This window comes from Xenopus tropicalis, chromosome 7 (genome assembly GCF_000004195.4).
Source record: "Xenopus tropicalis strain Nigerian chromosome 7, UCB_Xtro_10.0, whole genome shotgun sequence".
Taxonomy (NCBI): domain Eukaryota; kingdom Metazoa; phylum Chordata; class Amphibia; order Anura; family Pipidae; genus Xenopus; species Xenopus tropicalis.
In genome coordinates this window covers 67,436,067-67,463,800 of record NC_030683.2, presented here as the reverse complement: position 1 = coordinate 67,463,800, position 27,734 = coordinate 67,436,067, and the positions used below count along the sequence as shown (strand labels likewise).

The 27,734-nt window shown below is 39.0% G+C and overlaps 2 protein-coding genes across 2 annotated transcripts in view; one reads left to right on the top strand and one right to left on the bottom strand.

Moving 5' to 3' along the window:
• Positions 1-11,163, bottom strand: part of ncapd3 (non-SMC condensin II complex subunit D3) — a 45,424-nt gene extending 34,261 nt beyond the window's left edge. Inside the window, exons 1-7 of the mRNA XM_002937980.5 lie at positions 10,848-11,163; positions 8,153-8,307; positions 6,556-6,718; positions 5,729-5,913; positions 2,885-3,052; positions 1,700-1,761; positions 1,236-1,323 (exon numbers count right to left, since the gene is read on the bottom strand). Of these exons, the coding sequence (XP_002938026.3) occupies positions 1,236-1,323; positions 1,700-1,761; positions 2,885-3,052; positions 5,729-5,913; positions 6,556-6,718; positions 8,153-8,307; positions 10,848-10,914 (888 nt within the window). The 5' untranslated portion in view covers positions 10,915-11,163. The remainder of the gene's footprint in view (positions 1-1,235; positions 1,324-1,699; positions 1,762-2,884; positions 3,053-5,728; positions 5,914-6,555; positions 6,719-8,152; positions 8,308-10,847) is intronic.
• A 178-nt stretch (positions 11,164-11,341) lies between these two features.
• vps26b (VPS26 retromer complex component B) lies at positions 11,342-25,006 on the top strand. The gene is given in 6 exon segments (NM_001016540.2): positions 11,342-11,706; positions 16,302-16,458; positions 21,638-21,802; positions 22,484-22,659; positions 22,801-22,943; positions 23,364-25,006. Coding segments are annotated over 6 exon segments (1,014 nt in total). The 5' UTR covers positions 11,342-11,483; the 3' UTR covers positions 23,514-25,006.
• Positions 25,007-27,734: the final 2,728 nt, after the last annotated feature.

The following is a 27,734-nucleotide window of genomic DNA, read 5'->3' as shown; positions in this document are numbered from 1 at the left end:
AAAAACAAAACATGTGCCTTGGCACATGTACATCAAGTTCAACCTTTGGTCTCTAAATTAAACCTACCCCTAACATATGATTCTTAATACAAAAAAAACTAAGTTGAAAAGGACTTCAAAAATATTAAAAAGGACAAGAAACCCACTTATTTGGGTTCGGCCAAACCCCCGAACTCACCCTGAAGGATTCGGCTGAATCCCAAAGCGAATCTGAATTAACATATGCAAAATAAGATCGGAAGGGGTTTGCGCGCTGCGGAAATGGTTTTCTGGCATTTTAACCCTTTTCCGAATGTTAATTAGCATAATAATAATAATTAGCATTCGATTTGGCCGGGACTATTGATTCTGCTGAAACTGAATTGTTCAAAAAAATAAAAATAAAAAAAAGCCTGAATACCGAACCGAATCCGGGATTCGGTGCATCCCTAGTAAACATAGCTGCTAACTTTGGACCCTGGTCCAGAACTACTGTTATATCAAAAGTACTCTGGACTGGTGCAGAAGGGCTGGCCTCGGGTGTATGGCAATTATATTCACTGCAGGGTGGCTAAAAAATTGGCAACCTCTCTTTTTAATAAAATGTAAAATGAAAAAAGCAGCTACAAACATTATTACAACATTCGGAATTAAACCACAAACATAACAGTAAGAGGACCTTTAAAAATCAGCTTATGACTAGTGTCGTAGATAGCTAATTCATTATTTTACAACTAGTTTTAGTTAAATTTTTAAGGTATATATTTAGTCGGCAGGAACCGCTTCTCACAGGTCTTAACTCAAAAACAGAGTTACCCCTAAATACTGTGTTTGGCGGGAAACAAAAAGATGTGACGTGGAGTCATGATGTACATCAAACATAGCTTTGCAAGGTAAGTATCAACCGAAATAACAAGAACCAAAAAACAAAATACAAAAGGCACAAAACAACAACAAAGGGCATGTATTGGTGAAAAAAGGGGGGGGGGGGTGTTGTTGTTTTAAATCTGGGGGCGGGATTGACATAAACTACTTATTTTTGTCAACATGCATTATTTAGGGTCTGAAAACAGCAGACCAATTTTTCATTTGTGCTACAAAAATACAAAACAAGGAGGGGATTGATCAATGCATATTCCCTGGTGTGTGGCCTTAATGCTACAGCAGTGGAGGATCAACCCAAGAGCCTTTCTGTCACCATAACATTATAAAAACATAAAAGAGATGGAGGAATAACTAAAAATTTCAAGCTATACCTGATTTCCTTCTCCATGAATGGACAAACAGAGTAACCACAATCCATGGTATGCAAGTTCTGGCACAAACTTCATGCGGTTAACAGATCTAAAAAATAAGGCAGAAAAAAAGAATAAATTAAAATGAAAAAGCATTTAACTGGTTCCTGATAAAGTTTGGCATACGGTGAATGAATTTGACAGGGATCTTAAATTGTAAGCTCCAGTGGGTAATGGATTGATAATCCCTGTGAAACATGTCAGCTTTATATAATGAAAGAATCACTAAGTTAACCCCACCTGATTCATGATTTTAGCTGACCCATAGAAGCCAGTCCCAAATTTTGGAGACCTGTATAATAAGTTATAACCTAGTTAAGGTTAAATTAATCAAATCTGAATTCCAAATAACTTGAGAAAGAGAAGAAGAACTGAACACAAAATGGCCAGAAAGGTCATATATTTTGTTCAAACAATGAACTCACACTGCATCAGAAAATGGCACCTCCTGTGGGACACTCTCAAAACTGGTCAAATTTATAAAGACCTAAAAATAAGAAACAATGTTAAATAAATATTTATATAATACATTTGTAGGAATGTGATATTTATAGTATCTATAATTATCATACAATACAACATTAAAGGAGGAGGAAAGGTAAAAACTAAGTAACCTTTATCAGAAAGGTTTATGTAAGTACAGCCATAAGCACTCACAGAAATGCTGCACTGAGTCCTCTATCAAAAGAAACACAAGATTTCTTGTCTCCTTTTTTGTAAACATGTTCTTATCTGACTTCCTCTCTCAGAAAAATCCTTCAATTCCTGGGGCCAGAGTCTGCGCAGCTCTCTCCCTTCATCTGACCCCCCCCATAAGAATTCATAAAACTCACTCCCCCCCATCCACAGGAATGTGTGATCTGAGCTATAACAGCTAGACTGCAAGGAGGAAGCTATGAAGTCCATGCTAAAATGGCAGCTGCAATGTTAACCAAACAGAGAAAGCTTCTAGGGCTCTTTATTCATGAATGATAAAGCTATCTGCAGAATAAATATAGTGTTCTAGGTGGCACTAATGTGGCCAATCTATTGGCAGTAAAATGCCAAAATGACTTTCCTTCTCCTTTAGAAAGTTTTTGTTGAAGAGATCTCACATGCTACATACCTAAGCCCTGCTCCTATTATATACCAGTAACATCATAAAGTTACATTTAAAGCTTATATCTGTGTCTAGCACCTGTTAAAAAAAAATGTTAACAGCAACGGATGCAAAAGGAAACTGGTAAGTACAAGCAGATGACTGCAATGTAAGTCAAGGGTGGGATATGTTAAAATTGTGCTTTAAGTTCCTGTAACAAGCCTATGTTTCATTACATTTAAGCCAAAGTCACATGTAACATATTGGACATATTTATACTGACTGGAAAGCTCCCATAATCATCTCCCAAGACATGTAAAAGTACTGATATTTTTTTGGTACCACAAAAATACTCTGGTAAGTGTTTTTGGTTTTGTTGTTACCCATCAATACAAGTTTTATATACATGAGAATACTAGACAACCCAGCCAACAGCAAAGGGTTTCAACATTGTCATCACACACCACACAGTATTCTGTATCCCCAAAGTTAACTAGTGAAATGCATTTTAAATGCTTTCTGCAAATATTACCTGAATACAATGCAAAACACTTTGAGGTTTCTCTTTGAGAGAGAATCTGGGTAAAAGACGCAAAAAGTTCTTTAGGAGGCGAAAGATAGAATCTCGAATATTCAGGAGATCTCGAGTTGAGAAATACATTTCTTCCTCATCTTGTTCTTCCTCTGACAAATCCTCCATCTTTAATGATAAAATAAAAAATGCAAAGAAATTTGCAGGATTTTCTTAACTCTCAGTGGTTATAAATACCTCCTAGTAGCCTTAATAAATAAAAGGATTAGTTTACCTTTAAATGACTAAATGCATGCTAAGTCCCAGACAACATTTTCAACTCTCAAAAGTCAATAATATGGTGCCAAATAGCCCTACGCCTGTAACATCTAAGGGCAGTGACACACGGGGAGATAAATCTTTGCTACCGTGGACAATTAATCTTCCAAAATGCCATCCCACCTGCAACAATGTAAATCACTGGTGGGATGACATAAGAGTCACTTTGGTTTTTCCAAAGTCACCCAAAGTTTCCTTGAGAGGCATTTTGGGGAAACCTAAGTGACGCATATGCCATCCAGCCATATACCAGCAATTCGGGAAGATTAGTCGCCCGCAATAGGGAAGATTTATCGTGGGCGACTAATCTCCCATTGTGCCACTGCCAAGAGATTGTAGCCAGTCACTGAACACACAGGCAGATTTTAAAAAAGGGCGGTATGACATGGTATTGTTTTATACACTGGCAGTCGAAATGTCACATAGCTCTGAAATTTACTTTATTTATTTACATTATTTATATATTTTGTAAGTATTTTATTAACCAGATACATTAAAAGTCCAGGAGTGACGGCTGCACAAAAACATAAAATGTAAATAATTCTAATACCGCAAAAAAAAGAAAAAAAAAAAAAAGAAATTAGAAATCAAACCAACTGCAATAGAATACCAATGTCTACATTATAATAAGTTCATTTTCTAGAAAACTATACCTGTGAATGTTATTATTTTCCAGCCTTAAGAAATTGCTACTAGAAATGCAAAGTTTACAATGTGTGGTATTCTCAACATATTTTAAAACCTATCACCGCTAAGCTAAAACTATTAAAGCATAATGTGTTGTCATATTTTTGGTAGTTAACATGATAACATGCAAATCAAAAACGAAGCAATACATTTCTCATCCACTACACTTAAATGTTTCCATCAAAATGTACTGTGCAGTCAGATAATGTAAAAAAAAAAATAAAAACGTGCAGAAGACTACATCACTAGACCAATATCTAATCAGAGACTACTCCGTTAACTACCTCCTGCACATACCCGCAATACAACTACCACATACCGCACAAACTAATCCTTTATTCATAGACAACCACAAAGCGTGGCACTCAGCGAGACAGAGACACGAAATATCACCCACTATTTCCCCATACCTATCATGGATAGGAAACAAAAACTTTCCTGTAGGCCTCCATAACCATATCCTAATGGAGTAGAGACAGACTTCATAATATCTATGACTTACTAGGGAAAAACGTTACAATCATATCCAAAACCGATTTGACAAACAAATACCCCTTTACAATGCCACATATATATCTACGCATGCAAATAATCCACTACACAACCCAAACTATAAAACTATTAACAGATAAGGACAAAAATAGCCCAATTAACCAAATTTGGAAAGACAAGAATACAAAGCAAAACACAGCGACCATATACCAAACCATTAGAACTCTAATTAATATAGACGACGAAAAGCAACATACCTTTAAATGGATAACAGACATCCCAAACACACATCAGATATCTTAAAGCAACACACCGAAGCAATGAAATTAATTCCAGTTAGTAAATACCAAGACATGATGATCCAAATCCTACATAATTCCTACTTAACCCCAGAAAGGAGGCACAAAATAGGCAGCCTCCAATCTGACAAATGTCTTAGATGTAACTCCCCTAAAGCAAACCTAATACACAGCTTATGGTTGTGTCCCAAAATACAAAATTTCTGGAAGGAAATAGTCTCATACTGGACACAGATAACGGGAAAGCCTCTCCAAACAAAACAAGAATGGGCATTGTTTGGCACAACCAAATCCTACACACACCTAACTAAGCCTGAAAAATTGTTGGTGGGGAAACTCTCGGCAGCAGCCCGGAAGACAATACTACACCAATGGCTAACCCCAGACACCCCATCCATAACAAAACAAAACTGCACCATATCTTTTATATGGACTGGCTAGAAGCAACAACTAAAAAGAGAACAAGTCACTGAAAAATTTTTCAACACGTGGTTCACATACATATCCTCTCTACCTCAGACAATCAGGTACCTCACGGTATACACGTTCAGACAAACCACATGGTATGACATAGAAACACTCAGAGAACATCCACTCCTGATTGAAGCATCCCAGTACCTTTAAAACTTACAAATCCAAGAAACAAATCAACAAAACAATGAAACCCCCAGGAGTCAACAAGTAAACAAAACGTTGGCAACATATCTACAATAAGAACGAACCCCACAAAACCCGGGATGAACAGGTATGAGCTAAAAGTTTAAAGGTTTAAAGTTTAAAACTTGTTAAATATATTGAACTCAAATGTTTTAATCTCTACTATTCTATTACTTACATGACATACGTGTAAGATAATATGTTATCACGAATGATGCAAAAGAAATGTTTGATGACATGAAAATAAAAACAAAGTTAAAAAAAAAACGTGCAGAAGTTACATTTATTACTTGCTAATAGGAATTATATCACCAAAAAGAAATGCTGAAAGAATGCACAGTAGATTCAAATCAGTATGTGACAAATCTAGTTTCCTTCTACAATTTGTTACCTCTTGTTCTACTCTCCTAGGAGGCCTGGGTCTTTTCCTGCCCCCACGATTTTCCCCTTGGGAACTCTTTTGTGTGTCCTTTTTTCTTTTGCGATTAGCATTGGGATCCTGAGGCCAACATTTCTCTAGGGCATTTACACACGTATCAAATAGTACTGGATGAAAAACCTGGTTGGCAACACTACCTAAAAGATAAAGATTTCAGTTTAGTGCACACATTTTAGATGATCGGAAGAAAAGAAAAATATCCCAAAAATAGCAAATAGTTGACTAGAGCTAAGGGAACTATGATCTAGTATTATGTAATCTATACTGTATATCATTCCCCCTAGCAATTGTTTAGTACATGCCTATTGGGTTAATTCAATGTTTAAATGATTTTTAGCTGACTTAAGTTATGGAGAGCATTAGAGAACAGAACACCATTTTGTACGACGTACAACAAGTCACTATTTGGAACACACTGTGGAATATGTTATTAGCACTATATAAAGGATAATAGCAACACTACAATTGAAAGCAAGAACGTTGCAGGTAAAACTTAGTCCCTTTGCTAGATGTATATTGAAGCAGTATAATTCTTAATGAATCACATAAGTCAGTGTAGGACTGGCCAGATGGGATGACTTTGATGCAGTTGGCCAGCTTGAAGTATATTGCAATATATGGACAAACAATCCCTGTTTTGCTTAAAGGGGAGGACATTTCTTAGTAGCTTAATGCACAGAATGTCTTAATCTCCTATATATATTGATAATGGGCGAGTGCAGAGGATCTCTTGTTGTTGTTGTTTTTAATATATATATATTTAAAAATAAGTTAGTCACCTGGAATTTCCAGCAGCATAAAATAGAGGCCAGCAGCATTTAGTGCCAGTATTCTCTGTACGGCATTGGCCTTTTTATTAGACCCTGCCTGAACAAAGTGTGAGAGCAAGGCCACCAGCGAATTACGACAAATGTCATTCTCAGAAAACAGGAGCCATACACTCTATAAAAACAAAGAGATTGAAATTATTCCATTAACATTTTCTGCAATAACATTTTTCTTTGCTTTAACTTTCATGAGACTAGGAACTTTGTACTTTAAAAAGCCAGGCCTAGTACAATGATGTTAGACAGGAGGCAACGAAAGTTGTAGAAAAATATGTTGACAAAGTTCATATATCCAGTTCACAGTATATTTGAAAATGAAATGGGCGTCTCAGGGTTTTTTTTGTAATTGAAAGTCTAGATCAGTTCTAGTTCAATCCTATCACACTATATTCAATAAGAACATTGTTTATAGCATGCCAAGAGGCCAAAACTTGATGGGCACACTTAGGCAGATTGGGGGACAATTGTGGGAATTCACCTTTAGGCTAATGACACATGGGGCAGTGCCATAATATCCCTCTCTGCCTGTCAACATGCCTCATACAAATACCAGGGAAATCTCGAATCCGCAGCACACTTAGTGGTGACAGGTAGACCTTTAATTAGAATTTCTTAAAGAATAAGTAAACCTTTTTTTCTATCACTAAAATTACTCTAAACAGCCTCCAGAATTACCTACCTTTGTCCCAGCATTCTGTCTGACCTGGTTCCTCAGTTAGACGTTAATCCTTTCCTTTGCTTCCTTGTGCAGAGTGAAGCCCCGCCCCCACTTCCTGTTCAGGCCTCTCATCAAAAAAAAACCCCTGCTAATGCACAGACTGGCTCCTGCTGCCTCCAGGCATGCGCAGAAGGCTCTCCACTCCGACATTGTCGAATTGAAGAGAGAACTGAACAGGAAGTGGGGGCGGAGCTTCACTCTGCAAAAGGAAACAAGGGAAAGGATTAACATCTAACTGAGGAACCAGGTCAGACAGAACGCTGGGACAAAGGTAGGTAATTCTGGAGGCTGTTTAGAGTAATTTTACGGATAGAAAAAAAAAAAGGTTTACTTAATCTTTAAGTCAAGAATTTCTAAACAAAGGTTTGCTCACCACTTTTCCCGTACATTACAATGGACAGAGGTAATAAGAAGAGAGCATTTTACACCTAATAGCTACAGTGGTCAAAATACCCGCATTTACTCTGTAACACATGTAAGAAATTATCAATTTGCTCTACTCTGTGTCATGGTGCATACAAGTGAGGGCTTGCTTCCACTAATTGTGGGTGGATATAAAATAACATTACTAACATCATGTTAGTATGTAAACAAACATTGCCTGCAGGCATTCTGGCCAAGGAGTATTAAAAAATATATATTTAGAGCAAAACAAGTATAACAAAATATGAAGACACACACGTTTAAATGTATTTCTTGGGGTTCAGGTACTTTTTAACTGACGTGCCGGACAAACAGCTGCCTCTGTCCCCAGTTTCTGTAAAGGCTTACAGATACATATCCCTTTTTTGTGTTGAGCAGAAAACAAATAAAGCCACCAACTAAATTTACCCTGTTATTCTCCAGCTCTTCGGAAGCAAAGGGCAACAGACTTTCATGCAAAGTACTAAATGCTTCTAATCCATTTTCTGATATTTCGGCTTCTATTCTGGAATCCAGGGGCTCAGTTTCAGTGAAGTCAAGTTCCCATACTGAATCAACCCAGGCTAAAAGGAAACAAAAGCATGTTAATTTAAAGAAATCTCTAAGTCAAAGCATTTTAATTATAGTTACATAGGGTTGAAAAAAGACCAGAGTCCATCAAGTTCAACCCATCCAAGTAAACCCAGCACACACAACCTATACTTACCAATCTATACACTCACATACATAAACTATATAAACAACTACTAATACTAACTGTAGATATTAGTATCACAATAGCCTTGGATATTCTGCTTGTTCAAAAACTTATCCAGGCCCCTCTTAAACGCATTAACAGAATCTGCCATTACCACATTACTAGGAAGGGCATTCCACAACCTCACTGCCCTCACCGTGAAAAACCACCTACGCGGCTTCAAATGGAAGCTCCGTTCCTCTAATCTAAAGGGGTGGCCTCTGGTGCGTTGATCGTTTTTATGGAAAAAAAAAAGAACACCCCCCATCTGCCTATAATTCCCTCTAATGTACTTGTACAGAGTAATCGTGTCCCCTCGCAAGTGCCTCTTTTTCAGAGAAAACAACCTCAACCTCGACAGTCTAACCTCATAGCTTAAATCTTCCATCCCCTTTACCAGTTTAGTTGCATGTCTCTGCACTCTCTCCAGCTCATTAATATCCTTCTTAAGGACTGGAGCCCAAAACTGCACCGCATACTCAAGGTGAGGCCTTACCAGGAACCTATAAAGAGGCAAAATTATGTTCTCATCCCTTGAGTCAATGCCCTTTTTTTATACAAGACAGCACTTTATTTGCTTTAGTAGCCACAGAATGACACTGCCTTGAATTAGACAACTTGTTATCTACAAAAACCCCTAGATCCTTCTCCATTAAGGATACCCCCAACAAACTACCATTCAGTAGATAGTTCGCGTTTATATTATTTCTACCAAAGTGCATAACTTTGCACTTGTCAACATTGAACCTCATTTTCCAGTTTGCTGCCCAGTTTTCCAATTGTCAAATCATTCCGCAAAGTGGCAGCATCCTGCATGGAACTTATAGTTTTGCACAATTTAGTGTCATCAGCAAAAAGATACAGTACTCTCTATGCCCACCTCCAGGTCATTAATAAACAAGTTAAAAAGCAAAGGACCAAGGACTGACCCCTGCGGTACTCCACTAACCACACTGGTCCAATTAGAAAATGTTCCATTTACCACCACTCTTTGTAATCTATCCTTCAGCCAGTTCTCTATCCAATTACATGTTCTAGGCCAATATTCCTCAATTTGATCATTAACCTTCTGTGAGGTACTTTATCAAACGCTTTAGCAAAGTCCAAGTAGATGACATCAACTGCCATTCCAGCATCGAGGTTCCTGCTCACCTCCTCATAAAAGGCGACTAAATTAGTCTGGCAAGATCTGTTACGCATAAAACCATGCTGGCACAAACCGATGTGACACGATACTGGATGGCAATCACTATAGTGGAACATGAAAATAAGAAGTGATGTATGGGGTTCATCAACCCCCACTAAGAAGTTCTGCATTTGTCAAGTATGTATGGGGAAAAAAAAAACACTCTTTAGCAGTGGCAACGGGCCTATGGAAAGGTTAAAAAAAAAACTAATTCAGGCTACATTTTTTTTCTCCGAAAGGTAAAACTCACAAATAAATTAACTTTTAATACATGTTAGATTGGTCTATTTTTTTTTACTCCTTGTTGTAAGCAGGGTTCACACAGGAAAATAAAATCTTGATTCCAAAAATCTCTACTCAGATGTGTTGGTTAATTTATTTTCTTGTTGCACTTATCTAGCAGTTTTTACTGTCAGACAAACAGATAAACCGCTAATTCACTTCCCCCAGTGACAGGATCAGGACCATACACTTGACAACGTAGCTTACTAATTGCTTTAGTTTATTGCATTTTCATTAAAACAGGGAGACCTGTCCTTATTTAACGTGCTTTACACTACTGTCATCTGGGGGCTCATTTGCACAGTAAGCACAGGGGATATAACAGTGGGCAATTCAAGCAGAGAAACAAAATCCAAACTGAACTGACTGAGAGGATTATTTGAGAAAATAATGAAATAACTGCAAATAATTCAGTTTCTATAAAAGTTAGCATATGGCATCAGAAAAATGGATTTAAAAAACAGACAAAATATGCAAAGGCTGCATGCATTCGATTTCTTTATACTTTTGTGTTTATCCATTACTGGAAACAACCATGATTGGTCTGATGCAAAGTCCATGAGTATGTCTTTGTTTTCCAATTTGTAAATGCATTTACTGTATTTGTCTGGCTGTTCATATTTGTTGGGCTGCTTGTTCTGACTCTTGAAACAATGTAGCAGCATATGACTTTTTCCATCACCATGGCACTACGCCATCACTACAACTATTTCTTGAGCTCAGTAGACCCCCTTGCACGGGTGTGATTAAACCCTATATGCTTCTAGAATCACTAGACTGAGCAATACATTACACAGTGATAACATTACTTGGGCAATCACAGGCTTTTCCCTTGCCGGTCAGTCCTCAGCGCTAATCCCAACAAACGTTCCACTCACACTACCCCGCACGCTACATACCCTGGCTCAGGCCCCGCAGTCCGCACCGACTCAGGGCCTCAAGTAACACGGCCTCTCTGTCACCCATAGTAAAAGCTTCTTTTCTCCCTTCTTGCTTACTGGCGCTCAGTTAGCAGCCCAGCGCCAAAACTAAACACGAATAGACCAATCATCGTAAAGCATGTCGTGACATCATCTCAAAACGCCGCGGCGTCTATAAAAGAGCCAACAAATGGGAAGTGATAGGGGAAGATAAGTTAGGTACTCGTTCAGACATTTTATGTACTGGTATATGTTCTACGCAAGCGCTTAAAATGACAGGTGCCATTAACCAACATGGCGGGTACGAACGTAATTCTGGCAAATTTGTATAGCTTAGAGCTTTACGCGCGTTACGGTGCTATGCCTTGGCAGAGCCATGTTGGATACTGGCAAATATTACATTTTGCGCTTGCGTATAATGTTTGCTTGTTTCCTCAGCTGCTTTCTGCGACTGTGTATTCTACGTGGGTACCAGGTAGCAAAGGCCGGGAGCTACAGAATTATTAGCTAAGATTATCCAGGCATTATCTTCCCGAGATCTCTGCTTGTGTTCCTCGCTCTGCCGTAGCGGCTACGAAGAGTTCGCTGCGTCTCTTCTCTGCCTGAGCCTCCGCAATGAGCTTCTTTGGCTTTGGGCCGGCCGCGGAGCTGGACATTGCTCTGACAGATGGGGAGAGCCGCCGCCGGGTGGAGCATAAGACTGAGGATGGCAAGAAAGAGAAGTACTTTCTGTTTTATGATGGGGAAACAGTGTCCGGCCGAGTCACCGTCAATCTTCGAAACCCGGGCAAAAGGCTGGAGCACCAGGGGCTGAAAATAGAGTTCATAGGGCAAATCGGTGAGCTGAGGGCAATGATCTGTGGTAATAGCTGACGGGAATGGTATAGGCAGGGACTTGGGGTATGGTATCTATTCCTAGAGGGTTAATAACCATCTATTGAGGTGAACTACAAGGGCAACTTTGGCATTGGAATACTGTACAGGGGGGGGGGGCACACATGGGGAAGTTATCTGCTGGTTCTCACTTTCTGATATGCAATAATGCATGTTTGTTACATGTAGAGAGTATGCACTGTATATTATCTACATAAACTAAAAGCAAATACATGCAGTCTTTCCTATTCTTCTGCAGCTTTTAGTCATAGCTGCAAAAAATGAAATATCCTTAATAAAATGCAACATTTTCAAGTCAAATGGGTATATATGTGTATTATATATTGGGCTTTGCCCATTTTAGGTTGGGCTAAAATGCCCACTCTTGTCCATTACCACCATTCTCATTCTCAATTTATTATTTTACAGGAGAACTAAGGCCATAAATTATAATTTTTTTTTTTGTTATAAGTTCAACCAAGTTTTTTGGGCTTAAAGTGGACCTGTCACCCAGGCATAAAAAGCTGTATAATAAGTCCTTTTCAAATTCAACCCAAACTTATTTTTTTAATTAACACATCCATACCCTTTAAAAATCCCAGCTGTCAATTATATATTGCCTGACATGCCTCTATGCCTAAGGCAAAGAGGCAGGGAGACAGTTACTTTCACTTTGAATTCAGAACTTGTTAGATGTTGCTGCACTCCTCACATTCCCCCTCCCTCCTCACCATCTAATTTTGTTACCAGTGCATAGGCATGAGCATCAGGTCCCCCCATACTGGCACAGAAACAAGATTTTGGCAAGATACAAAGCTTGCCTTAATAACAGTGTCCATAAAATGGTGACTGTCTTCTTGCTGCAATTGTGAATTCCAAGGCTAAAGAAAATAAGATTAAAATAATTTTTATCGTGTAAGTGAAGTTTATTTTACTTGACAAACACAATAGAAAACAATTTGGAATTATTTCTTAGGGTGACAGGTCCCCTTTAAGCCATTCCTGGCTCAAAATATGGCCAAGCACATAAAACACTGTACTAAATGTAAATTTGCTATATATCAAGGGCAGCAAATAAATATTTATTTACAGTAAAACAGCCTTGGCCAAAAATCTGGTCAGGGTCCTCTTCGGGGTGGGGTCTTGAGAGTTTGGTTAAACTCTGCTTAACCAATGTCATAGGCCTGTTGTGAAAGGACAGAGCTTCAATGGCTACCTCCAGAAACACAGATTGTTAAGTCTTTCCTCTGGCCCTGAAATAAATGGGTCGTGAAAGACAAGTCTAGGAATAGAATTGACAGGTATGGAGGGCAGACTTGGGGTGGGCATATTTGTCTTATAAACTGCTGTACATCTTATGACATGGGCTGAAGCTTCATTCATGGGCTAAAGCTACAGGCAGTTTTTAATATTGGTTTTTTAAGAAGAAATAGACACTGAGATGTATTTTTGTGATATGTAGAAAATGTTAGTATTTTGTAAGCTACCGTTATCTTGTGCTTTAAAACAGCAGAATGTTTTAACTGATCATTTTACAGTGTCTAAACCCTGTTAACTAACCATTAGTGTTTAATTATAAAGCATATTTTCACCAAAAAGTGCTTACCCATAAATGTGTGTCAGAGTCACTGTGCTCATTCTGATGGGTGAAATACTCATAGTCAGTTACTAATAATGGTAGCCAACATTGGGCAGGTGAGAGGTGTCACCAGTCAGTTTAAAGAGTAGAACCCAGAAGTGTAAAAACTTTACATTGATAGTGGTATGGGATCCTTTATGTTAAGTTCTTGGGACCTGAATTTTCTGATAAGGGATGGGGTCTTTTTATCTACTGGGGCACAATTGCTAAGAAAAAAAGTGTAGTTCACCTTCATATTCCATTTTTAATATGATGTAGAATGAGATTCTGAGATAATTTGAAATTATTCAACCAAAACTTCCAAGAAATTCAAAAATAAGCATCTGCTTTGGGGACACTGGGAGCAACATCCAAAAGGCTGTTGAGCAACCTGTTGCTCACGAGTCACTGGTTGGGGATCACAGATTTAAAAAAGGCAGAAGCTGAAAAAAGGCAGAAGACGGCAAACAATTAAAAAACTGTACCACATGAATTGAAAAGTTGCCAAGAACATGTTGTTCTGTATACAGAAAAAGGAAACTTCAAATGTGAATGACTCCAACAAAAATTAACCAAATGCACTTGTTTTGTAGTTCGAAAGTATGGATTAGATATGGATTAGATATCACAAATTCAAAGAATGGAATAAGTAATGCATGAGAATAGCTTATTTATAGTATACAGTGTAGGAACCAACATTATTGGTCTTTTGATATTTCAGGATAATAGATCCCAAACTCACACATTATTCTTATTTTGAACCACTTTTAAGTTGTTTGATTTTTTTTTTCAACTTGTATTTGTGAATGTTGCAAAACATATGTTCGAGCATCTGATATTTCAAATTGCAGCTGCGTGCAGCTCTAGCAAATTCTTATGGGAGGGAGGGAGCAGAATTGAGAGAGGAGAGAGCTGTGCAGACTCTGGCCCCAAGAATGAAGGAGAGAGGAAGTCAGATACCAAAGACCATGTTTACAAAAAAGGAGACAAGAAATTCTGTGTTTCTTTTGATAGAGGACTCTGTGCATCTTTTCTGTGAGTGCTTATGGATGTATTTACATAGACCTTTCTGATAAAGCTTACTTTTTTGGATTGTTCCCCCAGAGTTCTAGAACCAAAATACATGTATATTTGAAAGTGCTATAATGAATATGGAAACGGTAGCCATGCATATGTTTGCATTTGAATACAAGTTTATTTATTTAGAATAATATATTAATTATACTGTGCATTTAATGTATAGATATAAACTTAGCAGAATTTACTACCCTGGACATTATGCATTGTCCATGTAAATTAAATAGTTGCACTTTCCTTTGCTTATACTTAATTTTCTTCTGTTTTTTTACCTATACCCTTCCATGTGCCAACTTCACCATTCTCCTTAAGCAAACATCAGAGCTGAAAAGATAAACCCCCATATGTAATAAAAGTCACTACATTTGCCCAGTAGCAGTAACCCATAGCAACCAATAAAATGTTTGCTTTTAAACAGGTGACCAGTAAATTCTAACTTCTGATTGGTTGCTAGTAGTTCCTGCTCTTGGGCAAACTTTTCTTTATACTGTATATTTTCTTTATACGGTATAATATTATCTTGGGATTTCTTAATAGGTTGCCTTATGAAACATGGTGCAAAATTTTGCAAATGCCAAATATATGTAAACTAAAAGTGACTAAATGAGGGAGACACCAGTACAGATCTCCACACTCTAATTTCAGATAAACATTAGGCTTTCTTGTATAAGGTATGTCTACATTCTAGTTGAGTACAGTGTCAAGTCTAAATTTCTTGCTTGATTTTGGTAAACATTTTATAAATAATAAGGAAAATGTCCCCCTTTTTTTTTTTTTTTTTTTTTTTAAAAAAAAAGGAATGGTTTAACTATAAATGAAGATATTGAAGATAATATTTATTACTTGAATGTTACTCCAGTAAATAATGAATTTATAAATGCTCTTTAATATCTTTACTTGACTTTTTCATGTACAGTTATGGGACCTGTTATCCAGAATGCTGGGGTCCTGAAGTTTTCCGTATAATGGGTCTATAATAAGTCTGTTAGAAAATCATTTAAACATTAAATAAACCCAATAGGATTGTTTGGCCTCCAATAAGAATTAATTATATCTTAATTGGGATCAAGTACACGGTATTGTTTTATTATTACAGAAAAAAGGAAAGCATTTTAAACAATTATTTGATTAAAATGGGTGATGGGCTTCTAAAAATTCAGAACTTTCTGGATAATCTCATGCCTGTATTAGTTTTTTTGGAAAAATTGGATTGCTGGTCCAAGTATTGCTCTTTAAATTATATAGGCTTGTTGAGAATCTTCATATAATAGAGGTTTTCAGCAAATTCAGGATTAAGCACCACTTTTTGCATATGAACCTGGGATCAAGTCCCACTCAGCTTGTGAACTGGTTACAGATAAACAGGTATGGGACCAGTTATCCAGAATGCTTGGGACCTGGGGTTTTCCGGATAAGGGATCTTTCCGTAATTTAGATCTCCATACCATAAGTCTGCTAAAAATCATTTAAATATTGAATAAACCCAGTAGGATTGTTTTGCCTCAAATAAGGATTAATTATATCTTAGTTGGGATCAAGTACAAGGTACTGTTTTATTATTACAGAGAAAAATTAAAAATTTGAATTATTTGCTTATAATGGAGTCTGTGGAAGATAGCCTTTCTGTAATTCGGAACTTTCTGGATAATGGATTTCCGAATAAGGGACCCTATACCTGTATACGAAAAATTGTTGTTAGCCACCCTGTGTGTTACCAGCACAGCATTTACCCAAGATTGATCTTCTAATTACCCTTCTGGATGTGCTTTCTCTCATTTATAAAGTCTGCCTTAGAGTTACATGTTTGAAAACTTTTTTTGAAAGTTTCTTGACCCATCTAATCATGCCATTGATTTCTTTTTCAGAGTTGTATTATGATCGTGGAAATCACCATGAGTTTGTATCTTTAGTGAAGGATTTGGCGCGACCTGGAGAGATTTCTCAGTCTCAGAGCTTTGACTTTGAATTTACCCATGTGGAAAAGCCCTATGAATCATATACTGGGCAGAATGTTAAATTAAGGTATGATAACTGTTGTGACCATTTTGTGCCCATCTGCACCTAAAGTTTTTAGTACATTTTTAGAGGCAAATAAAAAAAAATTGAAATTTTATAGATTATATATTTATATTTAATTTTAAAAGATATCATTTATAATATCAGTTATAAATTATAATAAAGACAAAGCTCAGCTACACATACATTCTTTAACATAATTTCTACAAAATTCAAAGTGTCCTGGATTGTTTAGAATTCTCTCCTTCCCAGTACTCACAAGCTTGGTTTTTCTTCAAAATCTGGATTCTAACATAATAGCTAAGGTTTAGTAGCGCAGCCTGTTTTCTTTGCTACAAATGAATACATATTTTAATTTTGTATTTGACTGGCTTACCATTTGGTCCTCCAAGATCCTTGAGGTTTGCGGTTTCATAGGATAATTTAGTTCTCTAATAAGTATCAGGCAAAGTAAATTTTGAGACCGCAGCCACTTGGTATCTGCCTTATCTTTGCTTTGTGGTATCCCTTTAATCAGTCTGCAAAAACTGAGCTAGTTAAATACAAATAAATCTCCACACCTCTTGAATCTTCCTTTTCTCTCTATAATACCTAAGGTGAATTATCGATCAATTATTTGGCTGTTTGTTAATTCATTGATTCAATAGTTTTTATTATATTTGATTTTTTTAAGAAGAAAACCACACATATATGGTGATATTTGAATTTGCGGCACTAGCACTTTTCTAAATAATGGTTTCGAAGGACTAGCACATGCATTTGATTGGATGATTTCTAAAGGTCTTTTCTCTTGAGTCCTGGGGGACACAGGCATCATGGGGTTAAATCCCCTCCCATCAGGAGGCAGGACACTTTACAATTTTAGTTTCTCCCCCTCTATAACACTCTTCCCACTCCCAGGCACCTCAGTTCTTTTAGTGTCCTCGCAAACAGGAGGTTGGACAAAAGAGTCTCTAGGAGACAAATGAGAAAAGTACTTTGGTTGGGGGCTTAGCCCTAACACCCGGGGTGGTACCTGAGACAGCTTAAGCTGCGCTCGTTGTGTCAGCCCCCTATGCTGGATGGCTCAGTGAGCCTAGTGCCTAGAATAGGCAGCGGTGCCAGACGGCCCCCCCCCTCCAAGTTGGGGCCCAAGGCACAAGCCTGGTGTGTACAGTCGGAGCGTGAGGTCCCCTCTAGCCTCCTCCAACCCACCGCACAGACCTGAAAGCGGCGGGATGGGACAAGGGACTACAGGCTCCCTCCTCACCACACGGGAGACCCCCCCTCCCTCTACACAGCGGACGGTCAACGGTAACCTCCGTCAACCCCGTCCCTGCCATCTCACACGGTGCGCTAGTTATGGCACGCCGCGTGAGAAAAAGAGAGAGAGATTGGCGGGTAGGTCCACAGCGAACCTTCCGCACACTCGAGACTTCCGGCGGAAAGGTCAAGTACTTCCGGGAAGTGCTCTCGGTTCACGTGACCTCCCTCCTTCGCACCTTCGGTCGGCACATCCCCTTTCGGTGAGGAACTAGAAATAATTATCTGGCAAGCCACGAGGGGCAAAAGTACACTCTTGCCCCAACAAAAGCCCAAGGGCAGACCCACTACCACATCTTCTAAGAGACAGCGTTTTTTTCGTGGCCAAGGATCACGCTTCTCAAAAGGATATTCCCCATCCAGATCCTCCTCTTCCTCCAGGTGGACCCACCTCCAGAGGCAGAACAGCCTGGCAGTCTCGCAAGACATTCACAAAGACCTCCAATGAGAAGAACTCCTCAGCATGACTGGCTGCCCACCACTCGGCCAGACTGTCAGGTCGGGGGACGTCTAAGACACTTCGCCACCACCTGGGCCGAACTCATAGAGGACTCCTGGGTCACAGACACAGTCTCTTCCGGTTACAAAATAGAATTCCACAGAACACCCCCGCAGAGGTTCTTCATGTCTCGGGTTCCCACCAAAAACAAGCAGCCTTCCTAGTCATTGTAAAGGATCTGGTCCAGGCCGGAGTAATCATTCCAGTTCCTTCATTGCAAAGGTTCCAAGGGTTCTACTCAAACCTCTTTGTGGTTCCCAAGAATTACAGCTCATACCGTCCAATTCTGGACCTAAAACTTCTCAACAAGTTGGTCTACTACTGACGATTCAAAATGGAATCACTGAGATCAGTAATGCGGGCATTAGAACCCCAGGAGTTCCTGACATCCCTGGACATGAAGGATGCATACCTTCATGTCCCAATCCATCCTTTTCACCAAAAATTCTTGCGGTTCGCCTACCACGACCACCACTCCCAGGTTGTGGCCCTCCCTTTTGGCCTATCATCGGCCCCGCGCATCTTTACGAAGATCATGGCCCCCATGGCAGCCTTTCTCAGAGTCTGTGGGGTGTATATCACTCCATACTTGGACGATCTTCTAATCATGGCGCCTTCGCTACATCAGGCACAAGAGGATCTAAATCGCTCCAAATTGGCCATGGAGTTCGTGGTTCACAGACCTGGTGAATCTCTCAATCGATCCGCCCATAACACTTCCCATTCGGGCAGACCTACTTCGCCAAATTTTCCACCACAGTCCTCAAATGTTCCATTTGATGGTGTGGCACTTGAGACCGCTATTCTGACCCAAAAGGGGTTTTCAGCAGTAGTGGCTCAGACCATGATCAAGGCTAGGAAGGCGGTATCCTCCAAGGCATACCATAGAATCTGGAAAGTGTTCATTCTATGGTGCTCTGAAAAGCAAGTATCTTATCAGAGTGCAGTCAGAGTCCCTCTGAATTTCCAATTACTTCAGGAAAGGCTTGAGAGCCTAGGGTCCCTAAAAGTTCAGGTATCGGCCTTATCCATTCTACTACAGAAGTAACTTGCAAGGCTAGAAGACGTAAGAACATTCTTACAGGGTGTAGCTCACGTGTCACTGGCCTGGAGGCCCCCGGTGCCACCCTGGGACCTCAATTTTGTCTTGTCGGCACTGTTGGGAGGCTCCCTTTGAACCTATCCAAACCATTGACTTACCTGGAAGGTAGTCTTCCTGACGGCCATTTCTTCAGCAAGACGTGTTTCGGAACTAAGCGCGCTGTCGTGCGACTCTCCTCACCTGATGTTCCAGGAGGAAAAAGCGTACGGTTCCCTCCTTCCTTCTGAAAGTTGTGTCACCCTTTCACCTGAATGAAGAGATAGTGCTCCCATCCTTTTGTAGCTCGCCCAAAAATCCCAAGGAAGCCATACTACACAAATTAGACGTAGTTAGATCAACGAGAGTCTATGTAGACAGAACGGCACACTTCCGCAAGGTCAGAACTCTCTTGTGATTCCGTCAGGCAGCCGTAAGGGTTGTTCAGCTTCTAAGGCCACAATTGCTCACTGGATCAGGGAATCTGTTGGCCAGGCGTACATATCCCTGGGAAAAACACCCCCCTTTGGGATAAAAGCCCATTCCACTAGAGCACTCAAGGCGTCCTGGGCATGCAGGAACCTGGCCTCTGCGGAACAGCTCTGCAAAGCGGCAACCTGGTCTTCTGTGCACACCTTGCAAAATTCTATTGCTTTGATACCTTTGCCTCGGCTGAGGCAGCCTTCGGGCGCAAAGTTCTGCAGTCTGTAGTTCAAAGTTAGACTGCAAAAAAGAAAACATATATAAAACCATGTTCTTCTGGTATGATACACCCGAAAAGCTCAGTCATATATTCCCAGGTACCTCCCCATTATGCTGGAGAAACTGTGGGGAACGGGGGACACTCCAACATATTATGTGGCAATGCCCCACAATATCTGCGCTGTGGAAAGAAATAGGGGGCTTATTATCTTGCATTATGCTTAAAAATATTCAACTAGATATCTATACAGTATTGGTGGGTAGACCAATATTAGATAATACAGCTGCAGAACAAAGGTTGACAAATTTTATTCTAACAGCTACCAGACTTGCGATCACTAGACAGTGGAAGAACCCCTTATCCCCCAGACTTGGAGATATCCTCTCAAGGGTGAGAGACATGAGGGAAATGGAGCACATGACGGCCAACATCCGCGACCGATACAAACAATGGGAAAAGGTCTGGTCTAGATGGGACCACTACATAACCAATATAAGGATATAGAACAGGTTACACCCGGGACCAGACTAATACCCCCACCTGATCCACAACCACGACTAATTTCTCTCTTCCTCCCCAAGGGACCCAAATCACCCTACTTGTCTTTCTTTTGGTTTTTTTTTTTTTTTCCTCCCCCCCACCTATCTGTTTCTGTTACTAGGACAGGCAATCACAGATGTTTCTTTTAAGTGTTACCACCAATCTAAGATAAATTGGACGATTCGTTTAATGAGAAATGTCAATAAACAGATATGTTATGTACTTGGAGACAAGGGTAACCCACTTTATTCATTGGACCACACTGTAATATGCCTATTACTGACTTTCTATATGCCTGTTACAATTACCATGTATAAAAAAACAATAAAAAATTTAAGTTACAAAAAAAAAAAGTTAGACTGCAATATGTTAATAGCTCTGTTTCCTCCCTCCCAGTTGGGGACGGCTTTGGTATGTCCTCGTGGTGCCTGTGTCCCCCAGGACGCAAGAGAAAAGGGGATTTATTACTTACCGTTACATCCTTTTTCCTATGGGGGACACAGGCCACCCTCCCCGAAAACTTGGGAGTCATGCATACCTTCTCACTCAGCCGTGTTATAGTTTACTGTTGTTAAGAGCACTGTTTGCTCGGTCTTTGTTACATAACTGAGGTGCCTGGGAGTGGGCAGAGGGTTATAGAGGGGGAGAAACCAAAATTGTAAAGTGTCCTGCCTCCTGATGGGAGGGGATTTAACCCCATGGTGCCTGTGTCTCCCATAGGACTAAGAGAAAAGGATGTAACGCTTAGTAATAAATCCCCTTTTTAAGTGAGATTATAAAAAATTGGCACTCTAAAAAAAACCTGCATATTTTATATCTAATTTATTCAGTCACCAATTGAAAATATAAAACTATAGCACTTGCACTTTGTTGAATTGAATTGTTTTTTAGAAAAAGACTTCTTTAAGTGACAGTATTGAAAAAGCCAGTACTTTCAAATAATTAAACTTTTATTATTTATTTAGCACAAATGACTTTATTGAAATATATATGCAGTATTCCATAGAATTGGTATACTTTAGGTTGAAGCTAACCATTTCTGTGTTACCTCTTCTTTATTCAGATATTTCTTGCGTGCTACTCTCAGTCGTCGTCTTAATGATGTTGTGAAGGAAATGGATATTGTTGTTCATACCCTAAGCACTTACCCTGAGCTGAATTCTTCAATCAAGATGGAAGTTGGCATTGAGGATTGTCTTCACATTGAGTTTGAGTACAACAAGTCCAAGTAGGTATGAGTAGGACACTAATATTTAATGGTCTGCTTAATCCAAGGGTTACTCCTGGCTGAAAATGATCAGTTGTGCAAAGCAGTGTGTCATATGGAAAAGCTGTTCAGAGCTTGCATTAATAGCGATTTTTATGGTACTCCAGTCTTGTTATAGTATAGGATACATCAAACATAATTACATACAAAAACTGATAGATAAAGAGGCTCTGAGCTATAATTTAAGCCTTGATTAGCTATCAATGAATATTTTGGTCAAGTTTTGTACAAGCTATTGGGTGCTTCTATACCAGAGTGGGTTCACCTGTATGAGGGAATCTTTATAGTCCTTTGCTTGTGGATCACCTGGCTATCATCCTGCACATACTTGTAATCTGGTTTGCTCAAGTTATGGCTGACATATTATGATCATGTGTATGACCCATCAATGGAACAACTACACTACAATTTATCATGCAACAGGGAGAAATGAGCCAACCACTGATCTGACCTATTGTGTGTGTGTTAGGGTATTTATTGTTACTGTCTCTGATAAACCTTACACAGTGGGGGTTAAAATTTTATAAAGCAGATTTAATTTTTGCATACTTTATAATAGCAGGCTAAAAGTGTGGAATTTTGTAAACACAGTTCAATGGCAATACTCATAGAAACAAAATTACCACCCTAAATTTCTTTCAGATATCACCTCAAAGATGTCATTGTGGGAAAAATTTATTTCCTCCTTGTACGAATCAAGATTAAGCACATGGAAATAGATATAATTAAGCGAGAAACTACAGGAACAGGACCAAATGTTTACCACGAAAATGACACAATTGCCAAGTATGAGATCATGGATGGTGCACCAGTGAGAGGTCAGTGAATAGATATAAAAACAAGATATAAACGGGATCGACTTCAACCATGGTCCATTTCTGTGACCCAGATTAATTTATATGCTTAATAAATTCTTACTGTTGTTTACTGAAATTTAGCTTCATTTTTTTTATCTGTAGGGGAATCTATTCCTATCCGACTATTCTTAGCAGGTTATGAACTAACCCCAACTATGAGGGACATCAATAAGAAGTTCAGCGTGCGCTATTACCTCAACTTGGTGCTGATAGATGAGGAGGAAAGGCGTTATTTCAAACAGCAGGTTAGTAGGACTTCAAAGACCTACCGTAAATTTAACATGTCAGTGATACGATACATATAAAGATAAGTTAGTCTTTGTGGTAATCCTACATTTAAGTCTACACACTGTATTTATTTTATTCCTGAACATCATGCTGTCTGTTCAAATAACATTTAGTGATAAATGGTGCATAGCTAGTTTTCTTTTATTGGGAATATGTGGCATGTAATTTGGGCTCCACTATATACAGTATGCTGCTGGAGAAAGTAGTTGCCTTTAGCAATTTTTACAGATGGGTATTCATTATGTAAAATTTAAATCATGTTAAAATAAAAAAAAAAAAGAAGATATGCTTTGTTTATTTTTGTATACATATGCAGAGATACAAAGAAGATGGTCATAATCATGTTAGTGACAATTTCTAACTCTTGTCATATTTAGGAGGTTGTGTTATGGCGAAAAGGTGACATTGTAAGAAAGAGTATGTCCCACCAAGCAGCCATTGCCTCTCAGCGATTTGAGGGAACAAGTCATCCAGAGACTAGACCACAACACAGCGGAGCTGCTGCAGTTGAACAAGAGCAGGAGTGACATTTTGTCCTGAAACTGCCAGGTCTCACTGATCAGATTTGACTGGACCTCTCCTATTCCACTATCACAACCCAGTGCTAACACCTTGGCACAGACTATCAGTGGGTTATTGCTGGCAAAGGGGTGAGACCAGCCTCATATACCAAGCAAGGCAAATCCTCTCTTTTGGGCTGCTATTTTACATTCAGCAAATGGGGACAGGGAGTGGAGTATTTGTCCATTCACATTTTAGTTGATATTTTTATGCTTTCATTGCCATATTAGTTTATTAGGCTATCAGCCTTAAAAGCCCACAATTTTAGACGTTGGTCAATTGGGATAGCAGCAGATAACAGTATTTTAAATCAGCATCTTTACAAATGAGACATGCCCTCTTAGCTTCTGTTTTACATGTTTTAGGAAAGCACCCTATATGCCAGTTCTGACCACTCTGGGGCAGCAACAGTATAAATGACCTGATTTCCTTTAAAAATATTATATAACATTTCACTTAAATTGGCTTCACCAAAATACTGTGTGTTTTCATTAACAGTATTCCAAATCATTCTGTAAAATTTAATATTTGAGAACCAAAATCAAAATAGTATTTTGTTAGGCAGGCCTGTTGTCAAGGAAGTAGAATATTGGGGGAAACAATGTGAGATAATATATTTTTAATAGCTTATTTTAAAACAAACAAAAAATACTTTCCTTTTAATTTACTTTTAAATCCCCTAAAATTTAGAAGCCCTGTTGACTGTTGCAGTTTACTGTAAAATGGCCTGTAAAATGGTTACAGCTACTGCCCAGCAGATGCCTGAGATGTGCTACACTATAATAGCCATCATAAATACCATGATAAAATTCATGGTATGTTAGTAGTACATTTTCAAAATATGTTTGTTAAAGCAACAAACCAGCATCCCACAATCAGTTACAATTTGGCTCCAGTTTTCTGTGAATTGTATTGAGTCAGCCTTGTTTTTTTAATCATTGAAAATGATGAGTGATCAAATGGATATTTCAAAATGTTTTTACCTACAGTGTATTGCACAGTACTTTAAATTATGTACCATGCACCAATATACAAATTAAAACATATATATGCTAATGTGAAATGGGTGGGTTCAGATAACAAAGAAATTAGCACTTTTTCCATATTCCCACTTACTCTGATTTTTATTTACATCACAAGCAACCAACCCCACCATCTCTAAAAAGAAATATTTATTAAATGGTCCACACTTTAAAATTGTGTGCCTCCTTATATAATGCTAAAGTGTTAGCTCTCTGGAGCAGTGCCTGCATCGTTTTATAGAGCACTGCATGTTAGTAGTGCTCAGAACTCCAAATCAATTTCCATAATTTAGTGATAAGCTCTTCACTATAGCCATGACTGAACTTCACATTATCATTCCAGCTGCAGTGTTTTTCATGTGTTTGTGTTTTAAATGTCAGTTTTATGTTGGTTTTATTAGTATCAGATTAAAAAATATTCTCAGTAAACTACTAAACCAGTTTCTCATTCATTAAATAATTTTGTCTAAACCCACATTTTTACAGAAAAAATTCTGTTTGAAGATGCACAACTGTAGCACTGGTTACTAAGCCCTGTCGTGAAATGCATAATGGTCCATGTAAGAGTACCCAGTAGACTCTCATTTTGGATTTCTTCTGTGTAGATATGCCTCATGCTTTGTGGGACACCAGAGATAAGGGGCCCCTGGGGTGGTGTGGAGTGCTGGATCAAATACATATGGTGCTTCATGCAGAGCTAACTTAGGGTAGGCAGTAAGGACAGTTTTTTCATGCATGTAGCACCTCCTAACTTGTGTGTCAGAGGTAGGGGCAGAAGGGGTGGATATTTATATTTCTCCCCACACCTACCTAGCACTGGCCCTTTGAAGTTTACTGTGGACCAAGAAAGAAGCCAGAACTGGGGCACTATCAGGACTTGTAAATAGGAACACACTTTATTAAATGTACGGGAAGGTACGAAGAACAGATAAGAATAAACAAGCAAGTGCCAGGGCAAGGCACAGAAGTGGTAAACAGGTTTAAAATCCATGCAAGGTTTAAGGGACAGAATCAGAAGTGTACACACTGGGGACCTAACAGTCACCCAGTCCTTAACATCTGCGGCAGCTCAGACATAAGTGCGAGGGGCTCTGCTGCAGCGCTGATGGTCCAGTGTCAGTGCACAGATGTCAGTGGGACATGCCCTGCACTGGAGGTGCATCTTACTATATCAGATATGATTAAATAACTCAACAGTCCCAGAATTAAAACAAAAACAGTGGTCGAACTGGATGGAATAATATATTTTTAAATTCACATAAGTTATAAACCTTTAGGCTGGTGCAGTAAGGTTAGTATATAAAATTACATTTCTAGCCATATTCATTTTTAGGGTTTAGTTGTTCTTTATCCTATAACTATAAAAGGTGGGAAGGGGGTGTTTGTATTCTTCACTTTAATGTGATTAGCCTGTATTGTATGCTTTTTGTTCTTTTTACTTTATATTGGCGCCAACTTTTGGACCCTTTGTAAAATGAATGGATCTACTTATCTTTTTTTCTTCATATACAATCATGGCCAAAATTGTTGGATAAATAAGATTGTTTCAAACATGTGATGCTCCTTTAAACTCACCTGGGGCAAGTAACGGGTGTGAGCAATATAAAAATCACACTTGAACACAGATAAAAAATAAGAAGTTCACTTGGTTTTTGCATTGTGTGTCTGTGTGTGCCACACTAAGCATGGACAACAGAAAGAGGAGAAGAGAACTGTCTGAGGACTGAGAACCAAAATTGTGGAAAAATATCAACAATCTCAAGGTTACAAGTCCATCTCCAGAGATCTAGATTTGCCTTTGTCCACAGAGCGCAACATTATCAAGAAGTTTGCAACCCATGGCACTGTAGTTAATCTTCCTGGGCGTGGACGGAAGAGAAAAATTGATGAAAGGTTGCAACGCAGGATATTCCGGATGGTGGATAAGCAGCCCCAAACAAGTTCCAAAGAAATTCAAGCTGTCACAGGGAGCAGGCACAGGGAGCATCAGTGTCAGCGCAAACTATCCGTCAACATTTAAATGAAATGAAACGCTATGGCAGGAGACCCAGGAGGACCCCACTGCTGACATAGAGACATAAAAAAGCAAGACTACAGTTTGCCAAAATGTACTTGAGTAAGCCACAATCCTTCTGGGAAAACGTCTTGTGGACAGATGAGACGAAGATAAAGCTTTTTGGTAAAGCACATCATTTTACCGAAAACGGAATGAGGCCTACAAAGAAAAGAAAAGAGTACCTACAGTGAAATATGGTGGAGGTTCAATGATATTTTGGGGTTGTTTTGCTGCCTCTGGCACCGGGTGCCTTGAATGTGTGCAAGGCATCATGAAATCTGAGTCCAGTGTCAGAAAGCTGGGTTTGCGTCCGAGATCTTGGGTCTTCCAGCAGGACAATGACCCCAAACATCAACAACGTCAAAAAGCACCCAGAAATGGATGGCGGCAAAGCGCTGGAGAGTTCTGAAGTGGCCAGCAATGAGTTCAGGTCTAAATCCCATTGAACATCTGTGGAGAGATCTTAAAATTGCGGTTGGGAAAAGGCGCCCTTCCAATAAGAGAGACCTGGAACAGTTTGCAAAGGAAGAGAGGTCTAAAATGCCCGGTGAGAGGTGTAAGATGGTGATAGGAAGCGACTGACTTCAGTTATTTTTTCCAAAGGGTGTGCAACCATATATTAAGATAAGGGTGCCAATAATTTTGTCCAGACCATTTTTGGAGTTTTGTGTGACATTATGTCCAATTTGCTTTTTTTTTTACTCCCTTTTTTGTTCTGTTCTAATACACACAAAGGGAATAAACATGTGTATAGCAAAACATGTGTTACTGCAATACTTTTCTGTGAAATACTTGATTTTCTGGAAAAATTTCTGGGATGCCAACAATTTTGGCCATGACTGTATGCTGTTTGAAAATCCTGCTTACCTTTTAACCTGCCTCCTCTTTCCTTGATAACTGTTATTGGGAAATGTATACATCTATGGCTTTTTGGCAAATAAACAGGGTTTTGCAATTGTGCCTACTTGTACAGTCGGGTGCCACTTACAGATTAAGTTTTAACAAGGAGAGAACAAGATGATTATGCAAGTTTTACTTAACCTTCCTTCAGATGTGGAAAGACATTAATCCCTTTAACCCAAACAGAAAAGTGTAAAATCTATTACTGG